This window comes from Myiozetetes cayanensis, unplaced genomic scaffold, assembly GCF_022539395.1.
Source record: "Myiozetetes cayanensis isolate MyiCay16 unplaced genomic scaffold, myiCay2020 scf9, whole genome shotgun sequence".
NCBI lineage: Eukaryota > Metazoa > Chordata > Aves > Passeriformes > Tyrannidae > Myiozetetes > Myiozetetes cayanensis.
Genome location: NW_026088185.1, coordinates 11,195,210 through 11,222,513, shown reverse-complemented (window position 1 = coordinate 11,222,513; position 27,304 = coordinate 11,195,210). Strand labels below are relative to the sequence as shown.

Here is a 27,304-nt window from a genome sequence, read left to right as displayed (position 1 = left end):
TGTTAGGGCTGGTCAGAGAGCTGGATGGGAACTTGTATACCACTCCCCTGTTGCTATTCATTACACTAGAGCAGAGTTATGCAGTGGGATGTTGGTTCTGCATAGGCAGAAATGCTGCACTTTCTGTGTGTAGCCAGCTTAGGACAGCGGTCAACTTTGGGGGAAAAAAACCCCAACAGGCTTGTGCCAAATATGAAGCCTTCGATCCACTAGACAGGCATCTTCCTCAAACTCTGCAGACATTTCTGGGAGACTGTCTGGAGGGAAAGATGACAGGTAGTGGGGGAGAGAAGACAGGACTCTTTAGATTGGCTTAGCAGCTGGAAGTCATTAAAATTTAGCAGGGTTTTCCTCCTTGGACATATCTTTAAGCAATTAAATTAGCAGCAGGCCTAGGGAAGTAAACAACCTAAAAAGTCCCATTTCCCTGGACTTCTCTCCAGACTTAGGCCATTGGAGTGTCTGATAAGCTGCAGAGCTCTGGAAGGAGATACAGCCTGGGAAGACCTGGAACTTTGCTGTTTGTAAACTTAGCCAGCCCTCTTCTTGCACACTCTTCAGCTTGCTGCACTCCCACCCTTTCCCAGCCTTTGACTCTGCACAGCAGTTCAGAAAAGTCCTGGTGGGACAGATACAGACAGAAGATGGTCTGAAGAAAGGGTGAAGCAGCAATACCATCTGTGGATGTAAAACTGCCCAGAGGAAGGAAGGGCTCCTGCAGCTTCGTGAGCTGCGTGCTGTTCATCAGTAAGTCAGGACTGTGTTGGGCTGGTGCAGAAGTGAGCCAGAAGGCAGATGAACCCTAGGGCACAGATACACATGCAGGCCAGCCCAAAACGCTCAGTGGGACCTCTGTGAAGCCCTCATGTTCTCCTGCTTTCTACCTGCTCTCAGACACTCCTCTCCCTTCAGCTCTGCTATCATGAGACTTGTTTCCTGTGATTCCCAACCACATCTGGATTTTGGGGTAGAGCTCATGAGGTAACAGACACATCTGTTCACCTGTGTGAAATGCAGACTGCATCTGAGACATTTTCTTTGAGAAGAAGGACAATGTATCACAGAAATAATGAAATTCTCAGACACCTTTCTATCTCCAGATCCATCAAGAAACCCTTTTAATGCCACGTTTTGCTACCAAGGCCAAAGTAACTGATGGTGCAGTTGTGGATCCACTTTTTATTCACAAAGCTATTGCTGTAGAGTGCTACTACTAACTCTGCTGGCTGCGTAGATACACGTGCATTAAGCCAAGGTGTTTGTTGCAAGACCTGAAAATGCTTCATACGTGTTATCAAATGAGATGTACACCTCTCATGAATGTTATCAGATGAGGTTTATATCAATCCATAGCTGAGATGTAGTGACATCGTTCCCAAAAACTTCTGTGAACCCAGCACTACAAAACTCTTCCACTGCTCACAGGTGTTAATTCCTCTACTTACAACTGTACCTACTGTAACTTTGGTTGACTTAATTCAGATAAAGATGATTTTTCCCAGGGGACCCCAGATGCTTAGAAATTGGTCAGTACCAGATATCTATATCAGAAGAATAATCTGTAGCTCCAAGCAAGACATCAGGAGGACGGTACCAGAGTGTCACCACTTCAGAGGAGTATGTCTGTCTGGGGATGGACTGGGCACGAGCAAGGCCTGCAAAAAAAAAAACAAACAAAAAACTGCTGTGTTAGGACAGTTCTTCTACCTGTACAGTGCATAGATGTCAATAATTGGAAACAGGACACTATTTTATCTTGGATCTTTAAACACAAATAATCCCAATGCAGTTTACAAGCAATTGACAAAGAAAGTGTGTCTGGAATATACCTTTGGGGCAGATCAGATCAAGCAATATGCTGTGTTTTGTAGGACTTTATAAGCCATCCCAAACCAATGCCAAGAAAGCCTTTTGGTTCAGCACATTGCTGCGGACTCTACACAATTCATTATTTTCTGAACAGGGAGGGGTTGGTTCTCTGTTCTCTTGAACCAGTTTTACGTGGCAGTAATTGCTCTGACTTAAATGAGGTTAATCCTTGCACCTCTCGGTATAAATACAAGAAAGGCTGGGCTGACCACAGAAATAGTTTCTTGAAGTTCAGTAAAAGGTTATGCTTCTGTGCCTTAATTGGCTGTGGATACAGATCTATATGCATGCTAAAGCTTTGGTCTGAGCAGATATATGAGCAGCATCCAAACTGTGACTCACCGAAGTCGGCTAATTTGAGCTCACCGAGGCAACTGATGAGCAAGTTCTGGGGTTTCAGGTCCCGGTGAAGAATGTGTTGTTGGTGGACGTAAGCCAGGCCGCGCAAAAGCTGGAACATGAAGAGCTGGGAAAAGCCAACAAAGGACTGAAATGATTTTGTGTGACTTTGCATTGATATATTAACTCTGAACTTTAGGAGAACCCTGGAACAAAGCAGAGACAAAGCAAGTAAGAAACCAGCAAAAATCCCCAAAATGAGTAGAGCTGGCTGAGGAGGAGAAAACTGTGGTGGATTATGACTGCCCTACAGTGTTCTGACGTTTTCAGGGTGGAATATTTGGCCAGGAGGGCAGTTTTACAGTCCCTAAATGCACATTTTGGAAATTTAACTTCTTTTCAGAAACGGAGTATTGATCTCAGGAGCAAGGTCAGCTTGCCAAAACACAGACCCAGCTTTCAGAACAGCAGCTACACTTATTTCAGGGTTCAAGACAAAGACACACACCCCCAAAGAAGATGAAGGCCTAAGGAGCTGAAGCTTTGTCCCTTTGGGTGAGATGGCACCAGCTGAGGGAGCTCTGTGGCTGCTGTACCTGCTGCCAGTGGAGCAGGGAACTGATTGACCTGTCAATGGGAACAGTTGCCTTCAAGCTGGCAGAAAACATCAGGACCTGCTTTAGACAGATATAGCAAATAAGACATGATGAATGAAACAAGCAAGCGAGAAAGCAGAAGAAACACTAAGAAAGCAAGCCAAGAAATAAATATCTAACTCCCACTATCATGGCAATGCAAATAAGCTGGGGGTGAAGCAAGCTGGTCCGAAGCAAGGTGTGAAGTTGGACAGTGGATAGAAGCAAAACACAGCAAAAGTAATTAGACTTCACTGGAGAAAAAATATTTTTCACCAGAAGTTTAATCTGAAGAGGAGGAAAAACAGTGACACCCATAGGTCATTTTTGTACCAGAAAGGTGTCCCTGTAACATTCTGCACACTTGCATTGTATTCCATAGGAATCACTCAGAGAAAAAATGAACAATATTTGCCAGCAAAAATGAAGCAAGCTAGATGACCCTCCTAAAGGAGCAGTAAATAATTTTGCAGTTCAGTTCCTGCTGACAATGAGGATTCCAGACAGGAAAGCAGAGCAGCTGGCTGGTGTTTACTCACAGAAGTGCCAGTGAGTACATATTACAGCCATGTGCTCCATGTGCTTTACGAGCCAGTCTGGTAGCAGAACCCTCGAGATCTGTGCCAAAAATCCAACACTGTATCTTGGATGTATCTGAGCTTTAAGGATGTTTAAAATCTGAGGCCCCAAGAAATTTTATTAGAATTGGTGTTGCTTAACAACTATCTGGAAGAAGATGTGAACAAGGTGGCAACATTTGAAGATGACAGAAGTATTTAAATTAGTTGTGATAAGAAGTGACAGTGAGGAACTTCAGAGAGATCTGACAAAGCCAGATGAATAGGCAGTTTGATAAGATACAAAGTTATTGTTGACAGCTGTAAGATAAATTAACTGAAGCTGCTCAGGAAAAGGACCCAGGCATTCACTGAGGACATCTGCACTGAAACCTTAAGCCAATGTGCAGCAACAGTCCTGAAAGTTAATTAAATGTGAAGATGTATACAAAGGAGAGTAGGAGACTATTATAACATAAGTCTATAAAGTAATGGTACATCTTTGGCTGTGTTCAGATCCAGTCAACCAATCCCAAAAGCTATGGTGGAAACAAAAGGGATTTAAATGACTGCAAAGATGAAGACAGTTCCAGATGAGGAGAGAATAAGATTTGAGAGTTTTTAATTAGAGAGCTGAATTATGTGTTGTAACGATAAGAGGATACAAATTTGTATAGAGACAGATTTCCTTGCCATTGTCATTGTTCACAAAAGCTCAATGTTGGCTTGCAGGCTCAGAAAATGGGAAGAGGGGCTAACCAGAATAAAGGCTTGGAGACTGAGAGGGAGGTTGTTACATCTTTATCAAAAGTAGCTCTTCTCCAAGGCTTTTGTCATACGTGTAAAAATATATGTAATAGTAAGCAATTTACAGGGACCATACATAGTGGAAAATAAACTTGCTCATGCTTCAAGGAATATTAGTCTTCTAAGGAACTCACCATAACATTGCACCAGTGGAGCCCTCCAGGATGCTGGCCCATGTACTGTGCTAGATCTGTGTGCTGAACAGAAGAGGAGAATTTAAGGCAGAGCTACTGGTGTAAAATGCTTTTTCTGTAAATGGAAAAAACTGCAACCACTACAAAGGTGTCTCTTTACCTTGGTGAGCATCTGATCTGAGGCAGCACACCAGGATGTGCTTAAGTGCTGGGTCAAATGAGGGACCTGGCTGATCTGTTATCTCACCCCAGCAGTTTATGACCTGAAGCTGCTAGTTAGCAGAAGTCACACTTGTCCCAGAATTAATCATAAAGCTGCAGTAAGAAGACATAGCTTTTGTATTTTCTTTATAATTTGGTTGATAGATATTAGCAAAAGCAACAGAAGTAGCAAGACTCACGTGGAGAATTTTATTGGCATCCTGCTCTCCTCATGAGAGCAACGCACAGCTTGGTCATGGTGACCGCTGGGGTCAGTGCCAAGTCTGACCCCAGCTGGGAGGTGAGCTCATATCATTATTTCCTATCCTTGCTGTGGCTCCAGAACAGTACTTTTATTGTGCTGGCAAGGCAGAAACGGAGGTAAATAGTGTCTGCCACCCCAGTGGACACAACACTGGAATCATTTTTGCATACAGCTGTCGCATATACAGAAAGAAAAGAGTAAGGCTGTGTGGCTCGAAGGCAGGAGATCAAGAAGGAAAATCAATCATTGCACTAAAGGATTACAACTGGTTTCTTTGTAGATGTCTCATAATGCAGTAAATTCATTGTGCAGCCGCTTGCCAATACTTCCCAGTACGAACTCCACAGGAAGCGAGAAAAACATCAACTCACCATGTACTCAAAGACAAATGTTAGTGTCTCCTTGGTCTGGATAATGTCATGAAGCAGTACAATGTTGGCATGTTTCAAACACTTGAGAAGAGAAGCTGGGAAAACACAAAAGGAAGATCAACTTCACTGCTGCTGGAAGTGGAAGGACATAGTGCAGAGAACAAGGCAGTGAAAGTGAAAAACTGGGGAGTAATAGTCCAGATTTGGAAGTTCTGTAAGAAGTGGCAGATCTGAAGGAGGATGTAACAGGTCCTTAGAGAAGCAAGCATCAGTGCTCCAGGCTTGGCAGGAACCCATCCTTCTCTCAGAGGTGGGATCTTGCCTCTGTCAGAAACAGCAGTTCACAGTTCCCAGCTGTCATAAGCTGAGGAGAAGTAACTTCTTCAAGTTCTTCTTCTTCAAATGCTGAGAGGCAGGAGCTGGAAGCTCCCAGAGCCAGAATGTAGCAGCTCCTAGCCTGTCACTGAGCTTCTCCCATCCACCTCCTGACACGTGCCTCCAGCAGGGCCCTTGAGAGAGAATTTTGGGAAAAGCTGAGTTTCTACCTTTGCCAACTTCACAATAACAGGGTGTAAAAGAAATCACTGTATATGTAAGCTGAATTCTCATTTAAAACTCTAAGAACAGAGATTATGAAATTTCTGAGTGAGTAGTAACTTATTAATATTTATACAATTTGGCACACTTTTTCTTTCAGCCTAAAAGTCTAAAGGTATTATTGCAACTGTGTGTCCCTGGTCTTTAGGTCCTGATTTGCCTTTGCCAAGCCTCAGCACATCCAGGGTATGGTGATGGAGGAGGCAGCACATGGAAGAGTCTCTGGCTCCATATAGTTCACAGAGCACTGACTTATGCTAAGACAAAAGCTACAGCCTTCCAAGCCTTTCAGACATGCCTTAGGTTTGTCATAGTAGAGCAGGCTCCAGCCAGCACACTGTGAAACAGCTCAGCAGAAAGTCTCAAAGATAAAGTCTCAAAGATAGTCTTTACAGGGGAAGAGCTTCATCATTTGCTGCCTTAGGTGTGGGACAGTAGTTGCAGTAGCTCTGAACAGGAGAGGGATGTGGGGAAGAAGCGGAGCTGGGTTTGCTTTGCCTGTAGATTCCTGGCACTGTGGAAGAATCACACCCAGCTGTTCCCAGACAGCAAACACAAACTGCACAGACTGAAGCCCCAAAGCTCAACAAAACCAGGTGTCCCTGACTCCAGATTTTAATTCAGCTTCTGACATGGCAGAATAGCCTCAGAGCTGTTCCAGACTTACCTTTTCTTGCTGATTTAAACCAAATTAGTTTACTGTCGGACCACACAGTCCTACAAATTTCATTCAGATAAGGCCTGGGCATACAATCTTGTTTCTGCTGAATTAGCTGAAGCACACAATACAGAGCTTAGGCCAGACGTGGGAGATAGAATGAGTTTTGCTCACAAAAAGCTGCTTTTTTTGTTTTTCAAATGATCTGAAAAAGATATTTGAAGACTTTCGTGCTGGCAAAGCAAATTTATACTGGATTAGCACTTTGCCTTTTGTGACCATAACAGCTTCACCTGACTCTGAAAGCCCTACTGCCAGAGATAGACTGCACAACACAGCTGTGGCCCAAGCCTGTGTCAGTACTGAGATAACTGAGCAGTCAAGGATGCCTGATTCAGCACTATTGGAAAGAGCACGGATTGTAAATTAAGTCTTGCACAGAGCTTAGTGCTGCTGCAGCTAAACTGCCCCTACTGCTTATGCCAGTCCATTTAGCTACCCCCAGTATGTGCACCCAATTGCCAATGAACCTAGTAAAGGTACTATGGATAGAGCCCATCAGCTGCAGAAAGGGTCTGCTCACCTGGCTCTGTGACACCTCAAAAATCCCATATGACCAGAGCTGTTGCTCCAGAGCAGCAGTACAGAGGGTCTGCAGTAACAGAGAGAATTCAGGCCTCTGGGAACTGCTCCCCACTTGATTGCTTCTACAACCCCCTGCTGGGGTGTCAGGTGCTACTGCCAGAACTGAGCTTTAAGCATTTTGTGTCTGTGGGGCTTCCCGGGGTGAAGCGTCTCTTTGTCAGGGGAGCGCATTCCTCCGGGGGAGCAGAGAATGCGCCGCCTTAATAAATCTTGGGCTTTGTTTTTGCTACTGACTTACATTGTAAATTTGAGGTGTCAGATGCTGCGAAGCTCAGCAGTGCACAAAAGACCTATTTAAAGTAGACCTTTCATAGGATCACCCTTGTTTTCTCCCATATTGAATGAAGTTAGGACTCTCAGCCTGTCCAGTAGAGCATGTTAAAGGGGTGCTGATCTTTAGTGCATCATTAGTTCAATGTAGATAAAGCTTTTAGGGCTTATTTTACTGGTGGGCTACAAGTTGTAAACTCAAAGCAAAAACACCACAGCAAATGAGTGCACAGGAAACTGTAACACAAGCCATTCTGTAAATAGCCATATTTAGGTATCTCTCTGCTCTCACCTAGAGTTGGACTAAGGGTTTTGTAAATCTTCTTGTCTCTGTTACACTATTATAAACCTGGAGTGGATTCAGTGACCTCTCTTGTTTTTCTGGGTTGATTTGTATGAGAGCCCTGTGCTGGGGCTGCTCTGTGAAAGCTGGCACATCTGGTCCTTCACTTTCCATCCCCGTGGTGACAAGATCAACCCTAGTTTAGAACTGCAGTAAGAAGGAAAAAACCAAAACATGTGTGACCTCTTACACTGATAGCTTTCACTAATAGCAGACAACAGGCCAGCACAAAGGTTGCATATTTCTGTGTAAGGAAGAATCCAGATTATGATCCTCTTGGGATTGCACAGCAGATGAAAATAGAAGCCTTTGTGAACTCGGTCTGTAGGGATGTGTAAATACATTCAGCCAAAATCAAGCACTTCAGCAAAAGCATTTCTTCCTCAAAGAAACTGAGGAAGTTGCAGACATTTTGCCCAGTGCTCTACAAAGTCAACTGATAGAAAGAATTTCTCACTGGGCTGAAATGATAGGTATTATTAAACACCGATTTTATTGAAAGTATTTCTCTTCAGGCTGGGATCTGTGGTGCTCTGGGTATCAGCCAGGAAAGTGGCACAGTTGTGATAACATCAAGCAGAGATCCTGGTGCAAAGGGCACTTCCAGTCCACAACTGCCCAGTGTAAAAGCAGCAAAAGCTGTGTGGTTTCTAGTGGGAGTGAGAGAGCAACTACAAAGCAGGTGGCAGGCAGGAGGTCCTTACATACTAGAAAGGACGTGCTCTGGCTGCAGCTGGCACTTTCCTTATCACAAGCATGGATGCAACTGTCACATGGGCATACACCAGAGGTTCCTCCTCTGTGCATCACATGCCTACCCTGCCCAGCACAAAGACCTCCTCCATGAGGGAAAAGGAAACCAAGAGGTTTGGGAGAAGGACAGCTGGCACACTGAGTAGGCAAGAACGGACCAAGGAAGGCATCACACAGAGATTTTTCAGGTTAAAACAAATGCTCTTCAAGGATGATGTTCCTCAATGTCTTACCTTCCCGAATGGCTGTAAAGGGCACTCCTTCCTCTGTCTCCAGCCTGATCACCTTCAGTGCCACCAACTGGCCGTTGATCCTGTCAGGTCACAGTGGAAGGTCACACGAAGCCCCTCAGTGCTTGGCATGACAGCATTAACTGTCTCCTGGGGTGCTCCACACTTACCCAAGCAGAATTTCCAGGAGTAATGCATCCACACAGACCAAGGGCAGAAAGGAATTAATTACAAAACCTCCTCTGTCTTGTCCCCATGAGCAGTGAGCTGGGAGCCAGCCCACCTGGCTAGAGTAGTGACTGGGTATTGCTAGAGCATGGCTTTGAGCAGTGTTCTCACCCTGCCCTCTCACAGCTTTCCTGCCCCTGTGTGATGGCAGCATGGCCTCACTCCCAATTTTTCCACCATGCAGAGATCCCTCCCTTCAAGGAAAACCTTAACTCCCTCCCTGGTTCAGCCAGACAATCTCCTGACACTCTGCTGTGGACCAAAGGGTCTTTGTGGAGACTCCGTGGCCGTAGCGGAGGAGTTCCCTGAAAAATTGGGGTGGGGCTGTGCAAATACCCTGGGTTAAAGGCAAAGCTGGACTTTTGATTTGCCTTTATCTCATGCAAGAGGTGTTTTTACCAGGCACTGAGAAGCCAAAAATGCTCACCTGCTGATCCCCTTGTACACAGTTGCACAGGATCCTTCACACAGCTTCTCTAGATGTACATAGGATGTGGCAGCTCCAAAGGGGATGCCTTGTCTCTGCTTCATGAAGAAATTGGTATGTGTTTTAGATTGCTGGGTAGAACAAGAAGCTACTAGCATGTCATTCAGTAATTAAATACTGATTCATGGCTGGAATAATCATAGGATGGAATATCTCCTGTCTGGCTCTATGGGTGCTGCACACTCACCCATTTGAACCTCTCCACAACGTCCTGCTCCTGGGAAGGATCAGTGGAACTCCAAGGCCTCTGTGTCCGGCACCTCCAACTCTGCAGGATGTGGAGCTGTGGGGACTGCAGTGAGGATAGAAAAAGGGATTCTCTGGTTACATCTCTCAGCTGGCATAAGAAAAGGTGACAAACTAGGTCACCAGCAAAGCCCCATTTTACTGATGTGATTCTTTTCTTTCTCCTTGACTGCACTGGCTTTGAGTATTTCACACAATTTTCATCTCTGTCTCCACCAGTCAGAGAACTCCAGTACTGTTTCCCAGCTCTGTCTGTAAGAGGAGCAACTGTCTGTGTATTCCTGTGTTGGTAAATGGAAGCACTCACTCAGAACACACAAACTGAGCTGCAGAGGACACTTCTACTGGTATCATTTTAAATGTGTGTTATTCCTCCTTACCCCTTATTCATCTCTAGATAACAAGCTGTTAGGGCAGGAACTAAAAACCAAGTGCAGGAGTGAAATTTCAGGAAGTTTACACTTAGGCATTCTTTTCCTCCTTACCCTCCCACCCCTCACCCCCTTCCTTGCCACTGTATAATTTACAGAGCCCGTTAATTTGGCCCATACAGCATAGCAGTGCCATACCCTACACAGCTATAAAAAAGGTAGTAATGAATGGCAGGCAGGCTGCAAGCTCCTCCTGAGCAGCTACGTTGAATGGGTATCTGCATTATAATTTGACTCAAATACAACGCAGGATTTGTAATCCATGGCACGCTGCCTCCTCCAGAGCTGTAGGTTGTTGGCTCCCTCCCTGTTTTACAATCCCTCATTGGCACAGAGCTTGCTGGAGTGCAATCTGCTCTCCCTGTTCATCACAACAAAGGCATTTATTGTCGTCTGAGGTATGGATTCTTTCAGTAGCTTCACAAGCCTGAAGCTGCGAAGTTTGATGCTCTCTGGTTAGAAGCAAATGTGACTATTTTGCACTTCCACAAGTGAAAGAACCCAGGCTTGAGCTATCTCAATGCAGAAGTATCCTGGTGTGATATTAAATACCTCTGCTGGAGTCGCTGCTTCCGTATGCTGAAGGCCTTGGATATGCTGGGAGCCCCTTCTCTCTGAACAGCAGCTGCAGCATCCTGGTCTGACAGCACTTACACACAGCATGTCTCCCATGTTGTCCTGTTTCAATTAAAATGTCTCTCTTTTTTCTCCCTTGCCCCTCCTCATCCCTCTGTGTAATAACAGTTCATATGACCCGCATGAGGTCTCTGCCTCAAGCAGTCTTGTGATTTCTGCAGTTTTTCTTTGAAAGTCCAAATTCACTGCTACCACTGGAGTCGCTCCATTGATTTCAGCCTTCCAAAAACAGCCAACATTTTTTTCATACCTGAAGCTGAAGAATTAAGCAGTAAAAACAAACTTTCTGCTCGTACACATTTCTTTCAGTTAAGCAGCTCTCCATGTAATATGTTGGAGGATGAAGTGATTGGTCTCACCCAGAAACAGACTTTGACTTCCCTCCAGGCCTACAGCAGTCACTATTCTAGGCTTCAGGCCTGAGCCACTGGGCTCTAAGTTGAGCTCTCTGAGCAGTGTGGCTGAGCTGTGCTTTCTGCAGGATCTGCACAGTGACTGTCCTTGCTTTGGCATTTACGTCAGCATGGGAACTTGTCTGCCCCCATAGTCTAGGGGATGCCACGAGCTGACAAGAAAATAGCCTTGTCCACATGTCAAAATAGCCAGAGTAAATTGATTAATCCAACCCAAAATAGGTTTCATCAGGTTTGTACTGAGCAAGGAGCACACAGTGGACTTACCCTGGATATGGACCAACAAAGGTCCCCTTCTTTCAGTCTCCCATGAGAAGGACTCACTGTGCAGCTTCCTAGGACTAACACCCACCCCACACAGAGAAAATGCTGACAAGGGTGAGGGAGTAGCCATCATAATGTGGTATTTTTATGGTCACCCGTTAGGTCCTTCAGTTTTCATTAGAATGCATCATGTGAAATCTTCCCTTTGCTTCACTGTTTTGATGTCCAAGAATAACAACTCTTTCCTTGAGCAAAAGGATTTTTTTAAAGCAAAAATGTCCTGGGAAGGCAGGAACAATTTCTGTGTCTTGTTGCAGCCAAATCAGCAGCCTTTGCGTGGCTAGAAGAACATACCTGGAAGGCTTGATCGCTTTCACATCATTTCCTTTTGCGCTCCCCAGTCAGCCGTAATTTGCTAAATAGCTATCATCATGGCTTTGGTCTTCTCTTTATTTTCCACATATTCTTTGAGCCATCAGAATTTGGATGCGCTGTCCAGGCATGAGAAAGATTGTCTACATGCAACATACTCAGTAACAAACTGGTTGTGCAAGCATCTGCACAAAGACTCTTACTCTGGAAAACATTTTTTATTGTTAAGACCAAATAATACTTGCATTTTAATAAAATGGAGAGATAAAGGCACAAAATCCAAGCAGTGTCAAATACCCATATTAATTAATATGAAGACTATAAATTTTAATCTTGGGTACATTTTGTGTTAGGGAATAGAGGGGAAATACTCTGCTATAAAGACAAGTCATCCAACTTTTGCTGTTTAGCAAGAGCTGGTAAACGAAGAAAGCATGGTGATAGCTGGTGGCTATTGAAATAGCTGGTGGTTATTGAAAAAAATATGGAGTAATCATTCCAGTTAGTGGATGAAACACTCTAACAGAAATGTTTAATAGCTATCCTTAGAAAATGTAAGAATTTATGAAGGAGAGCCTATATCTGTCTTCGGAACCATGGTTTTTAAATGAAGGCTTCAGGCAACATAAGAAATAGTCCAATAAGAGCTGACATGACATGAAAAGTGCATTTTACAAAACTTGTTTGCATAGAAACATGTGCATAGTGTGTATGCACACATATAAGGGTGTATATATATATATACAGTGTGTATATACTCATAGCGGTGTCTGTATATACCCATACGTGTATATGTGTGTATATATGTATATATATGTATATATACATACATAGTATGTATATACCCATATAGGTGTGTGTATGTATAGCATTGTATATATTCACACAGGAGTATATATGTATATAGCGTGTATATACACATATAGGTGTATTTGCCTCTATGTATTTTAACCATATTCTGTGAAATGTACGTGCCGGGCTCTCCCTTTGCGCCTCGAGCTCCCCGGGACGGGCACCAGCCCACGTGTCGCTCCCGTCCCTGCCTCTTTTGGCCCGGGCGGGGACCCGTCGGCGCGCGCGCCGGCGCTGGCCCCGCCCCCGCACGCCCTGCGCCCCCGCGTGAGTCAGCTGAGCACGCGGGGCGGCGCGAGACGGGGCTGCGGCGGCTCCGGTGAGGGGACAGCGGGGAGGGGACAGGAGACTGGGAACAGCCCGGCCGGGAGGGGACACGGGGAGGGGACAGCGGGGACAGCCCGGCCAGGAGGGGCGGCACAGGTGAGGGGGCACCGCGGGCACAGCGGGAGAGCCGGGCCGGGGGCCGGTGTGGCCGCAGCGCCCCGCGCTGCCCGCGCCTCCCCCGGCGGAGCGGTGGGACGGGAGCGGCGGGACGGGACGGGACGGGAGCGGGGCGGGCCCAGCGGGGTCGGAGCCGGCGGTCCGGCTGTCACCGCGCTCTGGGGCTGGGACAGCGCGCTGAGATGTGGCGTCTGAAAGGTCTCCTGCCTCTTGCTGCGAAGAGACCTCTGAAGTGCAAACGGCGCGCCCTCCACCTTTGCTTCGTTTGAAACTCCTGTCCCTTTGCATGGCGTGGTTGCTCAGGAGCAAACGCAGTTTCAGCTTTTGGAGCGTATCGAGGGGTGGTCTCAGTGCGGCTGCAGGACCGTGCACAGGTGGCGTAGCTCGCTGTCACTGTCGCAGACCTCTCCTGGAAGGAAGATGTGTTGGTGAGGCACTGGGGAGCAGCTGGAGTAGTCGTAGATGATCAGTGATTAATCCCTGCTGCTGTAGGGCAGCAGCTTACAAAAATTAAAGGCTTCCAATTCCTGCAGACTAAACTGTTTTCAGAAGGGGAAGCACCTGAAAACGTGCTCAATTAGGGTGTAATTTCAAAAGGAAAAGAGGCAGAAGGAGGTTCAGAAATTTTTGAGTCTCTTAGGAGTTAGGTAAATTTTAAGTTACTAGTTGCATGCTGTAGCAGATCACTTTTTAGCTGATACCAAGCCCTTTCTTTATTGTTCTTGGAGTTTCTATTTTTTTTACTGCTTCCTTTACTGTTGTATTTTGTTGGCTGCCATCCTGCACTCACTGGAACTGGCATTAAAATAGATTTGAGCCCTCATCTGAAGGGTTTGCTACTGTCTTTCGGTAGCAAGTTGTTTTGTTTTGTTCTGAGCAGATCTTTATCACACAGTATTAAAAGCAGTGGTCACATCCAGTTAGTGCTGACCAAAACACAAGGGCTTCTTGAACTGGTAATTTATTGTAAGTTAGCAACAGTAAATGATGTGCAGGCCAGACTGGTGTTAACAATTCTGGTTCGAGTGAGGAAACCTGGAGAAGGTAATTCTGTGTAGCAAAGATGCAGTCTCGGTCCTGCAGGTTATTGCTAAATATGATGCAACAACTGGATTAAAAATATATTTGGCAGTATGTATGTAAACACGTCTGAAAGCTGTAGAAGTATTTGCAATGTTTATTGACAGCAGCAAGTAAATAAGCACATGAGGCTTGTGGGAGTTCTGGTATTTCTGAATGTCGGGGCCGTACCAGTTGTTGGTGTTCAGCATTCAGTGTAAGGTATCTTCATATCTCTGGTGCTTATGTAGAAATGGTCAGTGCCATAGTAATGGCAGTAATGTTTGCTCCACGCCATTCCCGGCCACGGCAGTTGTTATGGTGTGGCACTGTTTGATTTCTGGAGAATTTGCATTAGCCTTCTACTCCGTGAGGGGAAAGTATGACATCAGTGTCATGCCAGTGACCATCTGTCTGCAGCACAAATACATTTCATAATTGGCACTGTTTGGCACTCCTTGCTGTTTTCCTCTTGCAGCCTTGAAGCAAAAATGTAGAAAGTAAAAGTATGGGCAGAGCAGTGAAGGTGCTGGTATCACACCGAGCTTCCACACCACCAGAGTGCTGTGTTGTGCCTGGCTCTTCTCTTCTTCACTGCTGTTGTTATTTCTAATAACAATTCAGGTGATTGTAGTGGAAAAGAAACAACACATCTGTAATTTTATGATGTGCTGTTTGTGAATGTGAAAATCAATAAGGAAAATTCAATGTTTCTATTAGGAGTAAGAAACTTGCCATTTACAGTTACTTCGCTTAGTTTGTAGCTGTGGTGAAGTGCCCTGTATTTTGCAGTAGCTGTAAAATGGGAATAATGTTGTGCTGTCCTAGGATTGAATGAAAACTTGCACTGAACTTGCAAGTGATTTTAAAATGCCTTAAAGGTGTCTCATCTGTGGAAAAAAACCCCAGTTGGACTGTCATTTTCCCTTATATGCACAAATACTTTGTAATGCAACCTTAAGTGTGAGCTTTTGTAAAGAAAAGAAAATCTATCAGTGTCACCATATCACTCTCTTAATTTCTAGTTCACCACTATTGCAGGTTTCTTACTTAATAATTAGATAAGTTGTTTTTCAATTTGGCCTTGAAGGGAGATGTTGCAAAACAGCTGATCCAGATGCCTGGCTTCAACTTTATTTTGTTATAGTCAGAAGGTTTTGTGACAATTACGGTAAATTTTTTTTGCAGTTGAAGCTCAAGAAAAAAAAAATCCATAAATTATAAAAGTCAAGAATTTTAAGCCTCTGTTCCTAGATCTTAAATAACAATGTGCAGTGTAAATTATATAATTGTTGATACTTCAGTGATCCTATCAAAGCTTCCATCTCTTAGTCTGATTCCCGGATCCGTTGGATGTTTTTATGTGAAGCTAAGAGTTCCTCACAGAGGAGAATGCCAGCGTTTTCAAGAGAAGGAACTGTGGGTTGGGTGGTTTTGAGTAGGCTGAAGAAAACCACAAATGTACTTACTCTGAGCAAGAGCACATCACAAAGTTAAGGTTCCAAAAATGCACTTCCATTTCCCTTTGATGTTTCATCAACACCACTGTTACTGAAGCACTGCATGACAGTTTCCTTATATTTGTGAGACTTCCTCTGTTAATATTTTAAAAGTTAACTTCTACAATTGTAGGTGCTTTTTTTCTTTTGTAGTTGAGGCAGGAGAGACAGACACATCTTGAAAGCAGTATCTTTCTGGTGACAAGTGTTTCTGTTCCTAGAAAGTATGTTCTGATTTTTTTTTTTTTTTTAAGCAAGGTGCATGTGACTTATCTCAATACTGTTCTAAGAAATTAATTTGATTTTGTATTTTCATGGCTCTTTATCTTTTTGTGGTATGTTCTTTGCCAACCCCAAAGCCCAAATCACTATTTTTAGTGCCCTGTGTTTGAAAAACTGGAAGTGTTTGGTATGCTGTGTTGCTGTTTCTGTCTGTAAAAGTCTGCTTGATAATTCATTATTCAGAGCACTCTAGTGGAAGTGTTGGAGGTTTTTTTAGTTATTTTAATTATTTATCAATTTAATGATTACTGTTTCCAGGTGTGCATTGAAACTTCTGTATGAGAGTTACAGGTTTGCATATATTGTTTCTTGTAATCAGGACCAACCATGTTCTATTTCTATTTACCATGTGCAAGAGCTTCAAGCTACTCATTTTGTGTCTTTATTGGAGACATATCATCTTTAAAAACTGTTATATTAACAAAATTATTTTCTGATTTTGTTACGGTGGATATCAGACAGCAGCTATAATAGAGCAAAAGGTTTAAAGCTTTTATGAAGCCTATTAAATATGATTACTCACATGCATTAATGTAACTAAAATTTTTAATACTTCATCAAATAAGGCAGTAGATCAAAGGAAATTACAATTCTTTCAATGTTAAAAATGCCAAACAGCTTGTAAGAAACAAAGATTAACTGTAGCTTTGTTTTATTCAAAGAAAAGTAATACAGAGGCATCTTCGTGGAGGTGCAAAGATGTGAGGGTGAACTTGCAAAATTCAAAATCTGAAAGAATAAAATCATAACTAGAGCAGTCCCTTTTTTTCTCTCTGTCTTCCATAGTCATATCATACCTTCATAGGTGCTCTGCTGCCACTTTGCATGAAGAAATGTTTTGAACTCTTTCTTGGCTTTCTGCATTTCTGCCCAGGCTTTGACAGAACTGCACCTTTAAATGGTGGTGTGTGCTTTGGTTCAGGAATGTAATTATGGATTCAACTCCTAATCATTTTCTGCTCATGCAAATCTGTTTACCTTAGATTTAGCCAAGCATAGAATTCTTTTTCATTTAGACTGAAAATGGGTCAATTTGGTGTTTCCTGAGCGGTATAATGAGAATTATATAGAGTTTTATGCAAATTTCTGCCTTTGAACTGGGCTTTGTTCATTCTGTCCTTACAGTAGACCCATTGTGAGATGAGTAGGTAGGACAAGTCTGGCTGTTTAGCTTTTGTCTGCCAGCTCAGTGTGAGTGAGCTAAATATAAATACTTTGACCATCCTAGTGTTGTGTAAGTGCTTATTTGTTTAACACAGGACCTAAAGCTTTGCACTGTTGTTGTTGTTGCTTAATGTTATTTGCGCTAAATAGCTGGTTTTTATGTTTTCCAGTTTGTGCAAATTATATTGTTCCTTTTGAAAGAGGAACGATTTGGTGGTGATGGAGTGCTGCCACTGACAGATGGACTCACAGGAAAGAAGGTGAGAGAGCAGCTCGGTGAAACCGCAGAGCCTCCCTGAAAAATGCCAGCTCGGGATCATCCCGGAAAATTAAGTCATGTCGGCATACTCTTTATGTAACTTACGCTAAAGGGAAAAATTAACTTGGCTACAGTTTCAGTTGTGTCTGGAACACTAAACTTATTACAACAGCAACTTAGTTTTAAGGAGATTGTTGGAACTTGTGAAGGCACAACCGTAGGCTGAAACCTTGGAAGTAACATTTGCAGGTGAACAGTAACTCGTATCTGTTGCCTGCACCTGTGAATTTTGATCCTGGGTCCTGCAGTACACTGTTCTTTCATTCCTTGTTTGTTCCACTAAGACACCTGGCAGAGGTCAGATGTTTTTGTGATAAATCTGTTATGTGAATGTCCAAATTTGTCTGACTTATTAAATGGATAAAAGCCCAAATAGCAGGACTGCATTTAATGCACAGTATATTGACAAAAACTCTCTATATTACTGTGTTGTGTTCCTTGGTGTGCTTTGCCCATCTGAGTAAAATCTGTATTTTGATTTTAGGTTAAATGTCCTAATACTGATATTGGATTTTTTAGCTTTTTTTTCCCTGGCCTATATATTACTTGATTGGTTCCTTTTTAATTTACGTCTACTCTAAACACAAGTCCTTTGTATTTAAAATGGAAGATGGACTCTGTGTTTTAATTCTGTGTTTGTTTTTTGGATTAAGTAACTGACCTGTATTTTAGAAGACTTCTTGAATGTCACCCTTTTTGATTTTTTTTCTCTTCTTTTTTTTTCTTTCTGTCTTGTAGAAAAAAGTAAAGATAGGGATGGGCTCAGGAGCTAAGAGAGATAATTTAATCTCTAAGTTATTTTCATATTGAATGTTTCAGATGCACATTGTGTAAACGTATTGTTCATCCTGTGCACCAAAGTTAGCAAAATTTGTAGTTTAAAAAATGTAAGTCTACATCAATAGAACTGCTTGTGTAAGTTGTCCCCAGGGCAGCCTCTCAGACTAGCTTTTTCTGGGTTTGATTCAGGTTTGGAGTACATTTTATTTCTTGTGCCCTCTCTTCTAGACAAAGATTGCCATTCCATCAAAGCTTTTCTTGCCCGTCTTATATATTTATAAACTTCACAAGTTTATGCCAAGCTGCAAGAACTGATTTATGCAGGGAGAAATGACTTGACTTTTGGCAAATAAGGAGCTAAACCTACTTTTCCCTACAGGCTGTATACCAATCTATTCTATATAAAGTTTTAAATAAATTAAAAGATGACTCTTAATTTAACTTGAAAGTGCTGTCAGTCTGTATCGATGCTTTAAATGAGTTTTTGTGTTTAAATCAAGGGATTCCACGAATTGTTAAAACTGTAGGTTTGTTGTCAATGTTCTGAGGAATTTCTTTGTGTTGAGTTGGAGAAGCTGCTGACTGAGCATTCAGACCAGAGTGTGTTGAAGTGCTAATCCAGCTCTGGATAGTTCCAGTCACTCCTGCAAGCCCAGATACTTTTCGGCATTTTCAGGATTTAAACAGTTTCAGGATTTTTTTTTGTGGTTCAACTGATTTGAATGACTGGCTCATTTGAATCTGAGAAACTCAGTAAGAATTAAAAAAGGAAAAAAACCCAAACAAGGAATCAAAACCTCATTTTTGTATCTAAGGGTAGAAATGAAACTATATAAAGGATGAGCTTTTACAGGTGTAATGTTCTGAATGGGAACAATTGATCCATGGTAAAATATGAATGAAAAAGAAAGCTAATGGTTTCAAATAGAAGATACTTGGTTTTTTACATTTAAATAACATTTAATTTACAATTTGATAATTATTAGTGTTAAGTTAAATATATTGGCTTCCTGAAAGTGAAACGAATGCCTAAACTACTAAACCTTTCCTACATATGTGAAAAGCAAACTATGCATTACTGAACTACAGAAAACTTCATGCTTGTTGTGTTCCAATTTCCTCCAATCTTTGTAGCTCAGAAGAGGCAGAAGGAGCCAAAGAGAGAGGCCTGGTCTATGTTTGGAAGGCTGGTTCCTGCTCTGTAACTCCAGAAAGGCTTCCAGGACTCAGTGGCAAGACTGTATTACAGGCAGCCCTGGGAATACATCATGGGTTACTTTTAACAGAAGGTAATAAACATCTTCATTGTAAATGTCTGAGGCAGTAACAAGCTTCAGTTATTGTCAAGTTTTCTTTTAGATGTTCTCTTCATTTTAACTGTGTTTCATACACAACTTTTAAAATGCTGGATTTTTAACTTTGCCTTTATTTCTTTCTTAGTTATAAACTATTTCTATTTCAACACAGTTTTATATGCATAGATTCTTTCATATTACTGGGGTTTTTTTCTTAACAAAGGGTCTGGATTTTACTCTTTAAAGATGTTAATATAATCTGAACCATGTTAACTCAAAATGACATTTTTTTGGAAGTCTTTCATTCAAAAAAGTACAACAAGAGGTTTCTCTTAATCTGTAAGAGCTTTGGCTTCTCTGCCTCTGGAGAAGTGTGTAGTTAGTACATGCATTAGAGTCTTGGTTTGTGAGCACTTTGAGTGTGTGAGTCGAGGTATTCTAGAAGCCAGTTCCTTAAGTGTTTGTGTGCCTTGGTCCCTGCACTGATCAGTGCACAGTTGTAAAGACTCAGCTGGAAGTTGCTTCTTTGATTTTTCTTTGACGTTTTTGAAGGAAAGTTTCCAGGTTATTGGTGAGGCTGCTCTAAATACCTCTCCTCTACTGGAGTTGTTGTGGACCTCCAGTGCTTTTTTAAAGAACATGTTCCTTTCATAATTTAAAAGGACTTTTTGTACATGTGTTCTTACCCCATGAGGGATGTTGTTTGTGGATGTGATTTACCATTTTTCTATCACTGTGAAAGCAACTGTTAATTTTAAAAATTAACACACCTTCTCTACCTGATAGGACAATCCTATTTTAGTGCAGGGTGGCAAACACTCTGGTTTGGTGATTGCAGATCTCTGTTTGGGAAGATGAGCTCTGTACTGTGTTGTTCTCTTCATGCGCAGTTGTGTGTCCTTAATACGTTGTCTGCTCTTAGAATAGAAAGGGCCAATAAATGCACTTAACTTGACGGTGGTAGAATTTTTAGCAGACAAACATTATTTGTTTCAACAGTGCGTGTGTGCAGTGGGTGACATTAACAGGAGGTATAGAACTTAACAGCAGCGATCAGAGGAGCAACCAGCAGTCTTCATATGTCAATAGCCATAGTTCTGCTGAGCCTGGAGTAAGCTGGGAATTGATATCTGTTTATCTGAACTGTCTTCAGATTTTTGTGTTGGTTTACAATTGCTTTTGCACTCATGCTAGGATTTTTTTTCCCCCCCCACTTCCAGGTGGAGAGGTCTACAGTTTTGGAAAATTGCCCTGGAGATCAGGACTGGAGGACTCATGTGTTAACAGTCCTACCTTAGAAAATACTTTGCTTGGACATCGTATTATTACAGTGGCAGCTGGCAGCTTCCACAACGGAGCCGTGACAGAAAGTGGCGTGGTGTACATGTGGGGCAACAATTCTGCTGGCCAGTGTGCAGTTGCTAATCAGCCGTGTGTGCCAGAGCCACAGCTCGTCAGTATCTGTGATTCTGAAACCAGTCCTCTGATATCAGTAAGGATTTTGCAGCTGGCATGTGGAGAGGAACACACGCTGGCACTATCTCTAAGCAGAGAGATATGGGCCTGGGGGAGTGGCTGCCAGCTCGGGCTCATAACAACAACTTTCCCAGTGACAAAGCCCCAGAAGGTAGAGCACCTGGCAGGACGCGTCGTGCTCCAGATTGCTTGTGGAGCACACCACAGCCTGGCTCTGGTACAATGTCTCCCCGTGCAGGAAATGAAGCCTATCCCAGAGAGGTGCAATCATTGCAGTCAGCCTCTTATTACCATGACGGACAAGGAAGATCATGTAATCATTTCAGATAGTCACTGCTGCCCACTGGGTGTGGCACTGTCCGATAACCCACCAGAAAACCACGCCTCGTGTCCCTCGTCAGAGACCCTTGAAGGAAAAAGTGTAACAGGTGGCCCAAGTGACGACAGTCAGAAACCACTCGTGGAAGAACAGAGGCTTGTTGGCTTAGAATCTGATGGGCCAAGTGTGCTTTCCAGCAGCGATGGACAGGAAAGTAGTGGAATTTCTAGTCCTGGAAATATTCTGTTCCCAGACAAAAAAGAGGTGAAAGAGTACTTAATTGGTTTGTCAGATCACTCATTAAATGAGAGCCTGGATAAAAACATCTGCACAGAACCTGAACAGGTTGGTACCTAATAACTAGCTCATAATTTACTGTGACTCCTCTTGCAGAGGTTACTCTTCTCACAAATGAAAAAGTGTGATGTAGCTATGGTGGTTTTATAGTTTCCAAGTGTTTTTTCACTGTGATGGTTCTCAACTTTTAAGTGGAAGTTTTTTGGGTTTTTTTTTGTCCTGCATTCCTGTTCAATTGTGAGCCTTTAATGGGAGCGGCCTTGCCAGTGCTGTAGTCTGTGCTGTTCATTGCCTGCAGTACCAGAACTGAGTAAGCCAATTTCCATGCCCTGTCTGTTCCATGATGCACAGGCATTTGTGTGGGGCAGTAAGCTGGCACTTGTCTGATTTACCTTTAAGGTCAAGCTTTATTTTCTGTGCATGGAACTAATCACTCACAAATCTGTCTTAATTTCTCAATCGGGTAAAAATTGTAGATTGCAAGTAAAGATCGTTAAACATGTTGACCAAAAGTTTTCTAATGTTAATAATGTAGGGGTGGCATAAACTTATAATCAGGGATGGGAAAGATGTCAGTTTTTGTGGTGTTGAAAATGGTTCAACAACACTGTTTTGAACAGTCAAGTACCCCTATCGTGGTAAGCATCAGGAAATGCTCAACATGAAGGTTAAAGAGCTGTTTGCAACTCCCTGACAAAATACTATGTTTTCTGGGGGTTTTTTTGGGAAAAAAAAAAGGACAGAAAGACATATATTTAGGGGGGAAGGGAAGAAGATAAAAGCAAAAATCCAAAAGACAAAAAACTAATCCAAAATCTTGTGGTGCAGTCTGGCAGTCCCTACCTAACTACTGTCCTGTTAGAAAACCTGCCACTCTGTGGCCTAATAAGCAAAATTTACAGGGGAATTCTGAGAATTTCTTTTGTCATTTCAAGTGTTGTGTAGACATCTATTTCTTCTTTTTTTATACAGTTACAGTAAGAAATTTTTCACAGTGGTTCTGAGAGATAAAATTCACAATACCTAGTAAATAATTGGTTTCTGTTATCACCTCTGATTGCAACAAAAAAAAGTAGTTTTAAAACCTGTCCAGTAACTTGGTGATTCAGCAAGTTATGTTTTCTTACTCTGAGGAAAACTTATTTCAGATAAATGAAGATGGTGTGAAGACAGTTGTTCTTTCTTTTGCTTTCTGCTAGTACAAATACATTCTAGCAGTTTGGGGCTCCTCAGAATCTTGTAAGAACTCCCCACTGGGTGATGATTGAAACTTGCCATTTCATGCTCTCTTTCCCAGCTCCTCATTCCTGGAATATTTCCAGAGTACTGTTTTCCTTGCACAGTTCCAGGAATCAACAAGGCTGGAATCAGTTCACTGAATCTTACACAACTGAACATACATACCAGGAGCAGAGATGAGGTCTAATGTAATGTTTCAGCATTAGTAAAATCCTTCATGTCTCTCTGCATTCCTACACAAATCAGTTTTCTTTCCTATATTGCTATACAGGAATATATACCTACATAAAAGGTACACCTTTTATAAACAGGAATGAAGTAAGTAGGAGCAATCCCGATCCTTTAGCCTAGGCTTTCCCAAAAATAAAGAAGTCAAAAGATTGTTTTCATTTTGGTAGAATAAAATGAGCTATAATATTTGTAATAGTACTATTTTCCACTATATATTAGGTGGGAAAATGGGAGTTTGCTGTCTTTGTTTAAATATTGAAACCATTTGACAAGTATCATCTTGTGCCTTATTTTTTATCTGGTGGGTCAGCTGGCTGCTACTGTAGGTATTGGTTTGCTGGTCCTAAGAAGTGCCTTGAGTCAGTTTGTCCCTAGTGTGACTTGATGATTAACTAAGGTGTATATGGATGCAGCAGTGGCATAAGGGGACACAGCCCAGACTGGTTGTAAGAGAGACCTTGCAAAATGAATCCAGGAGTCGCTGTTTTAACATACTGAAGAGAAAACTTGTCTCCCTGTAAATACAGCATGCTCACTGATGCACTTTAATTGGTGGCAAAGAAGTTGGTAATAAGCCTAAAATTATATCCCTTTTTATATTTGTTTGCAAAGATCCTTTATTTTTTTGGTATTAAAAACCCCCAGACTACAGTGTCTTATGGACGAGCTACAAGACAAGTGGGAGAGACAAAGCCCAGTGCATGTAGAAATGGTGCTTGGTCCTACCTTAAAAAAAAATAGATTCAGAGCAATAGATGCACACCTAAGCATTAAAAACATATATAATTTACATTCTACACAGTTAAAACCCATATATAATTTGTAGTAGACCTTTATAGTAAACATAATGTCTTGCTCAGAATAGCCCCTTGTTTGAACAGTGAATGTGTATTATCGTCATCCTACTGCGACGTGCTGTCTGGTGTGATAGTTTTCAATTTTCCTTTGGTTTTAGCCTTCTCAAGAAGAACAACTCAGTGCTTGTATCCCTGGCCCTCCAGGTCCCAGCACATCCACCTTGAACAGCCTGGTGGCCTCGTGTGCCTCAGCAGTGGGTGTGAGAGTGGCTGCCACGTACGAGGCTGGAGCGCTGTCTCTGAAGAAAGTCATGAACTTCTACGGCACATCCTCGAGTGAACCAGGATCTCAGTCGGGCAGCAGGTCCCCAGGGCCTGAGGCTCTGAAAGACAGTCGAGAAGAGCAGGTCAGACTGGAATCCATGCAGGGAAAGAAGAGTTCCAGTTTGGTAGATATTAGAGAAGAGGAATCTGAAGGAGGGAGTCGAAGGCTTTCCCTGCCTGGCTTGTTGTCACAAGGTAAAAAAGCACGTCGGGGAAAAAACACTGGAAAAATTATATTAATGTGGAGCTTTACAAATGAAAAAAACCCCCAAACACTTATTGAACTCAAATCTAATGGTCTATTAAAGGTCTTTATGAATTCTAAGCTATGTCTTAGGGCTTGAAAGCAGTGGAGGGAGTAAAGACTAGCAGATGCTGCATGCTGAGAAAATCAAAAGCATAGTGGGTTTACAAATGCTCTTTACTGGTAAAGTGGGCAAAGGAGCACGCTGGGGTAGTCTGGGCATCGTGCTGCCAAACGACACTGAGGTATCTCTCGTGTCGGTTGTGTAGCAGATAATCTGTGTGATCGGTAATCCCTCCTGCACTGAGCTGGGTTTGAGCCAGGGATCTGTAAACACTGCAGTTCCCACTGCTAAACTTCAGAGTTCATGACCTTCTTGCCTCCTGGGTTTTAGTGCTGTTAATTGGTCTGAATGTATAGATGGTTTAGTTCTATATTGGTCGTGGATCTGAGGGGAATTTTTGGGAAGTATTGAAATCTTTTGTTCGCTGCAAGGATATATTTTCTTTCAAAACACTTTTTTTTCGTATATAGTTTGTTTTGGTTCATTTGCTTCATTATAACTGAGAAGTTCTCATATGCCTGTTATCCTCTGGCAGCTGCTTGAAACTCCTTGGGATCTACCAACTTTAGCACCTACGTTACTTCAGTGTATCTGTAGCCTATTGTCTTACATGTCAGTCTTTGTTCTCAATCTTAAATTAAGGCTGCTTTAAGAAGTTTTGACCAGTTATCTGAAGTAACTGTGTAATGCACAGTCTGAGCGATCTATTTACCAAAAGTGCTCTGCAGTGTCTCTAATTATCGGCTTGTGCTCAGTTTCTCCAAGGCTCTTACGGAAGGTGGGGCGGGCAAAAATGAGGACTGTGGCTCTGACTCCAACCTACAGCGGGGAGGCTGATGCTCTTTTGCCCTCTCTAAGGACGGAGGTGTGGAGCTGGGGAAAGGGGAAGGAAGGACAGCTAGGGCATGGAGATGTTCTGCCCAGGTGAGATTTCTTTGAAAAATGTTTTTTTTATTCACTAGATGACCAGAAAATGTTGAGTATTGAACTGTTTTAAATTCTCAAATTTAAACATCTGCTTTGCTTTGTTTGCTTTTTCTTTGAAGTGTTGTGACCTAAGTTTCTCCAAGTAACATTTTTTAGGCTGTCTTGTTAGTGGGCATCAATCAGTTATTACTTTTCCCCTTGTAATAACCAGGAGTTTTGATGATATTTTGCCTTTGTCCACATCGAGGGGAGGTTTATCATCAATTTTTGCCCTTCCTGACCGTTCTGACTAAGGTGGTTTATTGCCAAAAGACTCCATGTGTGTTTGTTTTTTCTAAATTGATTGGGGAAAAAAATAAAACTTGGAATGTGTTTTTTGTGGTAAGAGTATTTCTGTACCTCTGATAATATTTTTATTTTCTCCTCCTTCTACTCTTTCTCCCCTTCCCCTGCCTTACGGGTTCTGGGGGTTGACAGACTTCAGCCTCTGTGTGTGAAAAGCCTTGATGGTAAAGAAGTGATTCACCTCTCTGCTGGTGGCCATCATTCCTTAGCACTCACTGCCAAATCCCAGGTACGAGCGATTGGTACCATTTATTGTTTTTCTGTGGCATAATTGTCATGTTTGGTCTGTTCTAGGTTTTTGTTCTGTTCCTGTTTGTGAGAGGCAAGTAGTGTGGAATCTCAATTCTGTTTCTGCTCAAGTGCTGCATGTACTTTCAACGTTATGTTTAAAGATTGCTGTGACTCTGAGAAGACAATTTGAGAATAAGACAGTGGAAATAGGGAATTGCTTCTTGGTACATGAGTCTTCTATCCTTGACTTTGTGTGTTTGCACGCTCTGTGTGTTGTACTACCACACTTCAGTTCATGTCCATGTATATAAATTTGCATTCTGATGTTTAGCAATGTTTCTTACAGGTGTATTCGTGGGGCAGTAATGTCTCTGGCCAGCTTGGTCACTTGAACTCCCCAACAACAGTCCCTCGTCTTGCAAAGGTACTTGGATTTCTGTGTTTTTCTGTTTTCAGTTTAGGGTCACTTCTTATACCAGTGAGTGCAAAGTAATTTCTAAGAAGGATCTGTTTATGGATCTGTGGGCTATAGGGTAATAGAGCTCTTGATTTCTTTGGCTTATACTTGTGAAAAGTTACCCAAGAAATCCTTTGCACAGACTTCCACTGGTTTTTGATCACAGTAAAGTTTTAAAACTGAGAAATGTGACGGGTTATATCATCAAGTTTCACTTTTACCTTACATTTGGTGCAGTGCTGTAACTTTTAAATACTTTGGAACTGTTTATATAGATTTCCCAGTTAAATGTAGAGGGGAGAATAGTGTCCCAACCTAGTTCAAGCTCACTTGATGCCCATTTAAAAATAAAACTGGTTTATAATTGAAAGGTAAAAAAATCAGCCATTAGAAAGGAAACTGAAAAGAAAAGATAACTTTCAGTATGGGTGCAGGGAGTTTATTTGGTAAGAGACACTGAAGTTGAAAAATTACGAGTTATTGCAATGCTTTTTCTTGGCAAGTGTATTATATTCATGTGGGGCTAGAAGAGTTAAGTACTCCTTCCAGCTTCATGTGATGATTCCTAATGTTTTCCTTCCTCCTGAATTTCAGGTGTGCGGTGATGGTGTTTGGAGTACAGCAGCAGGACTAGATTATTCCCTCTTCTTAGCAGATGAGAGTGACTTCCAACCTGGATTATATTACAGTGGCCAGGAGACAATAGAAAATAATTTGAATGAAAATAGCTGTACTAAGAGTCCAGTTTTATTACTGACCTGTAGTAAGGTGAGTGTTACTTCCTTGAAGTTTGTACAAATGCTACTGATGCTCTTTGGAAGTAGCACAGTGCTGGTGTTTGAACTAGCTTTGAGGGTGTCAAGTGACATACCTGGTTCCTGGCAGTCAGATCAGGAGCACAGTGTATG

The 27,304-nt window shown here is 42.3% G+C and overlaps 2 protein-coding genes across 6 annotated transcripts in view; one reads left to right on the top strand and one right to left on the bottom strand.

Annotated features, from left to right (window-relative positions):
- Positions 1-10,729, bottom strand: part of CDK15 (cyclin dependent kinase 15) — a 37,361-nt gene extending 26,632 nt beyond the window's left edge. The window contains exons 1-8 of the mRNA XM_050340638.1: positions 10,619-10,729; positions 9,577-9,726; positions 9,330-9,427; positions 8,678-8,757; positions 5,179-5,273; positions 4,342-4,404; positions 2,212-2,335; positions 1,535-1,655 (exon numbers count right to left, since the gene is read on the bottom strand). Of these exons, the coding sequence (XP_050196595.1) occupies positions 1,535-1,655; positions 2,212-2,335; positions 4,342-4,404; positions 5,179-5,273; positions 8,678-8,757; positions 9,330-9,427; positions 9,577-9,726; positions 10,619-10,729 (842 nt within the window). The remainder of the gene's footprint in view (positions 1-1,534; positions 1,656-2,211; positions 2,336-4,341; positions 4,405-5,178; positions 5,274-8,677; positions 8,758-9,329; positions 9,428-9,576; positions 9,727-10,618) is intronic.
- Positions 10,730-12,856: 2,127 nt separating this feature from the next.
- Positions 12,857-27,304, top strand: part of ALS2 (alsin Rho guanine nucleotide exchange factor ALS2) — a 37,817-nt gene continuing 23,369 nt past the window's right edge. For 2 of the 5 annotated variants that reach the window (XM_050340619.1, XM_050340615.1), the window contains exons 1-9: positions 12,857-12,922; positions 17,222-17,311; positions 19,285-19,439; positions 20,666-21,585; positions 23,963-24,323; positions 25,192-25,360; positions 25,841-25,937; positions 26,286-26,363; positions 26,991-27,164. In XM_050340619.1, the coding sequence (XP_050196576.1) occupies positions 17,292-17,311; positions 19,285-19,439; positions 20,666-21,585; positions 23,963-24,323; positions 25,192-25,360; positions 25,841-25,937; positions 26,286-26,363; positions 26,991-27,164 (1,974 nt within the window). In that variant the 5' untranslated portion in view covers positions 12,857-12,922; positions 17,222-17,291. Of the gene's footprint in view, positions 12,923-13,003; positions 13,027-13,265; positions 13,476-15,807; positions 15,830-17,221; positions 17,312-19,284; positions 19,440-20,665; positions 21,586-23,962; positions 24,324-25,191; positions 25,361-25,840; positions 25,938-26,285; positions 26,364-26,990; positions 27,165-27,304 lie in introns of those variants that run through there. The other 3 variants (XM_050340616.1, XM_050340617.1, XM_050340618.1) reach the window with 3 other exon arrangements.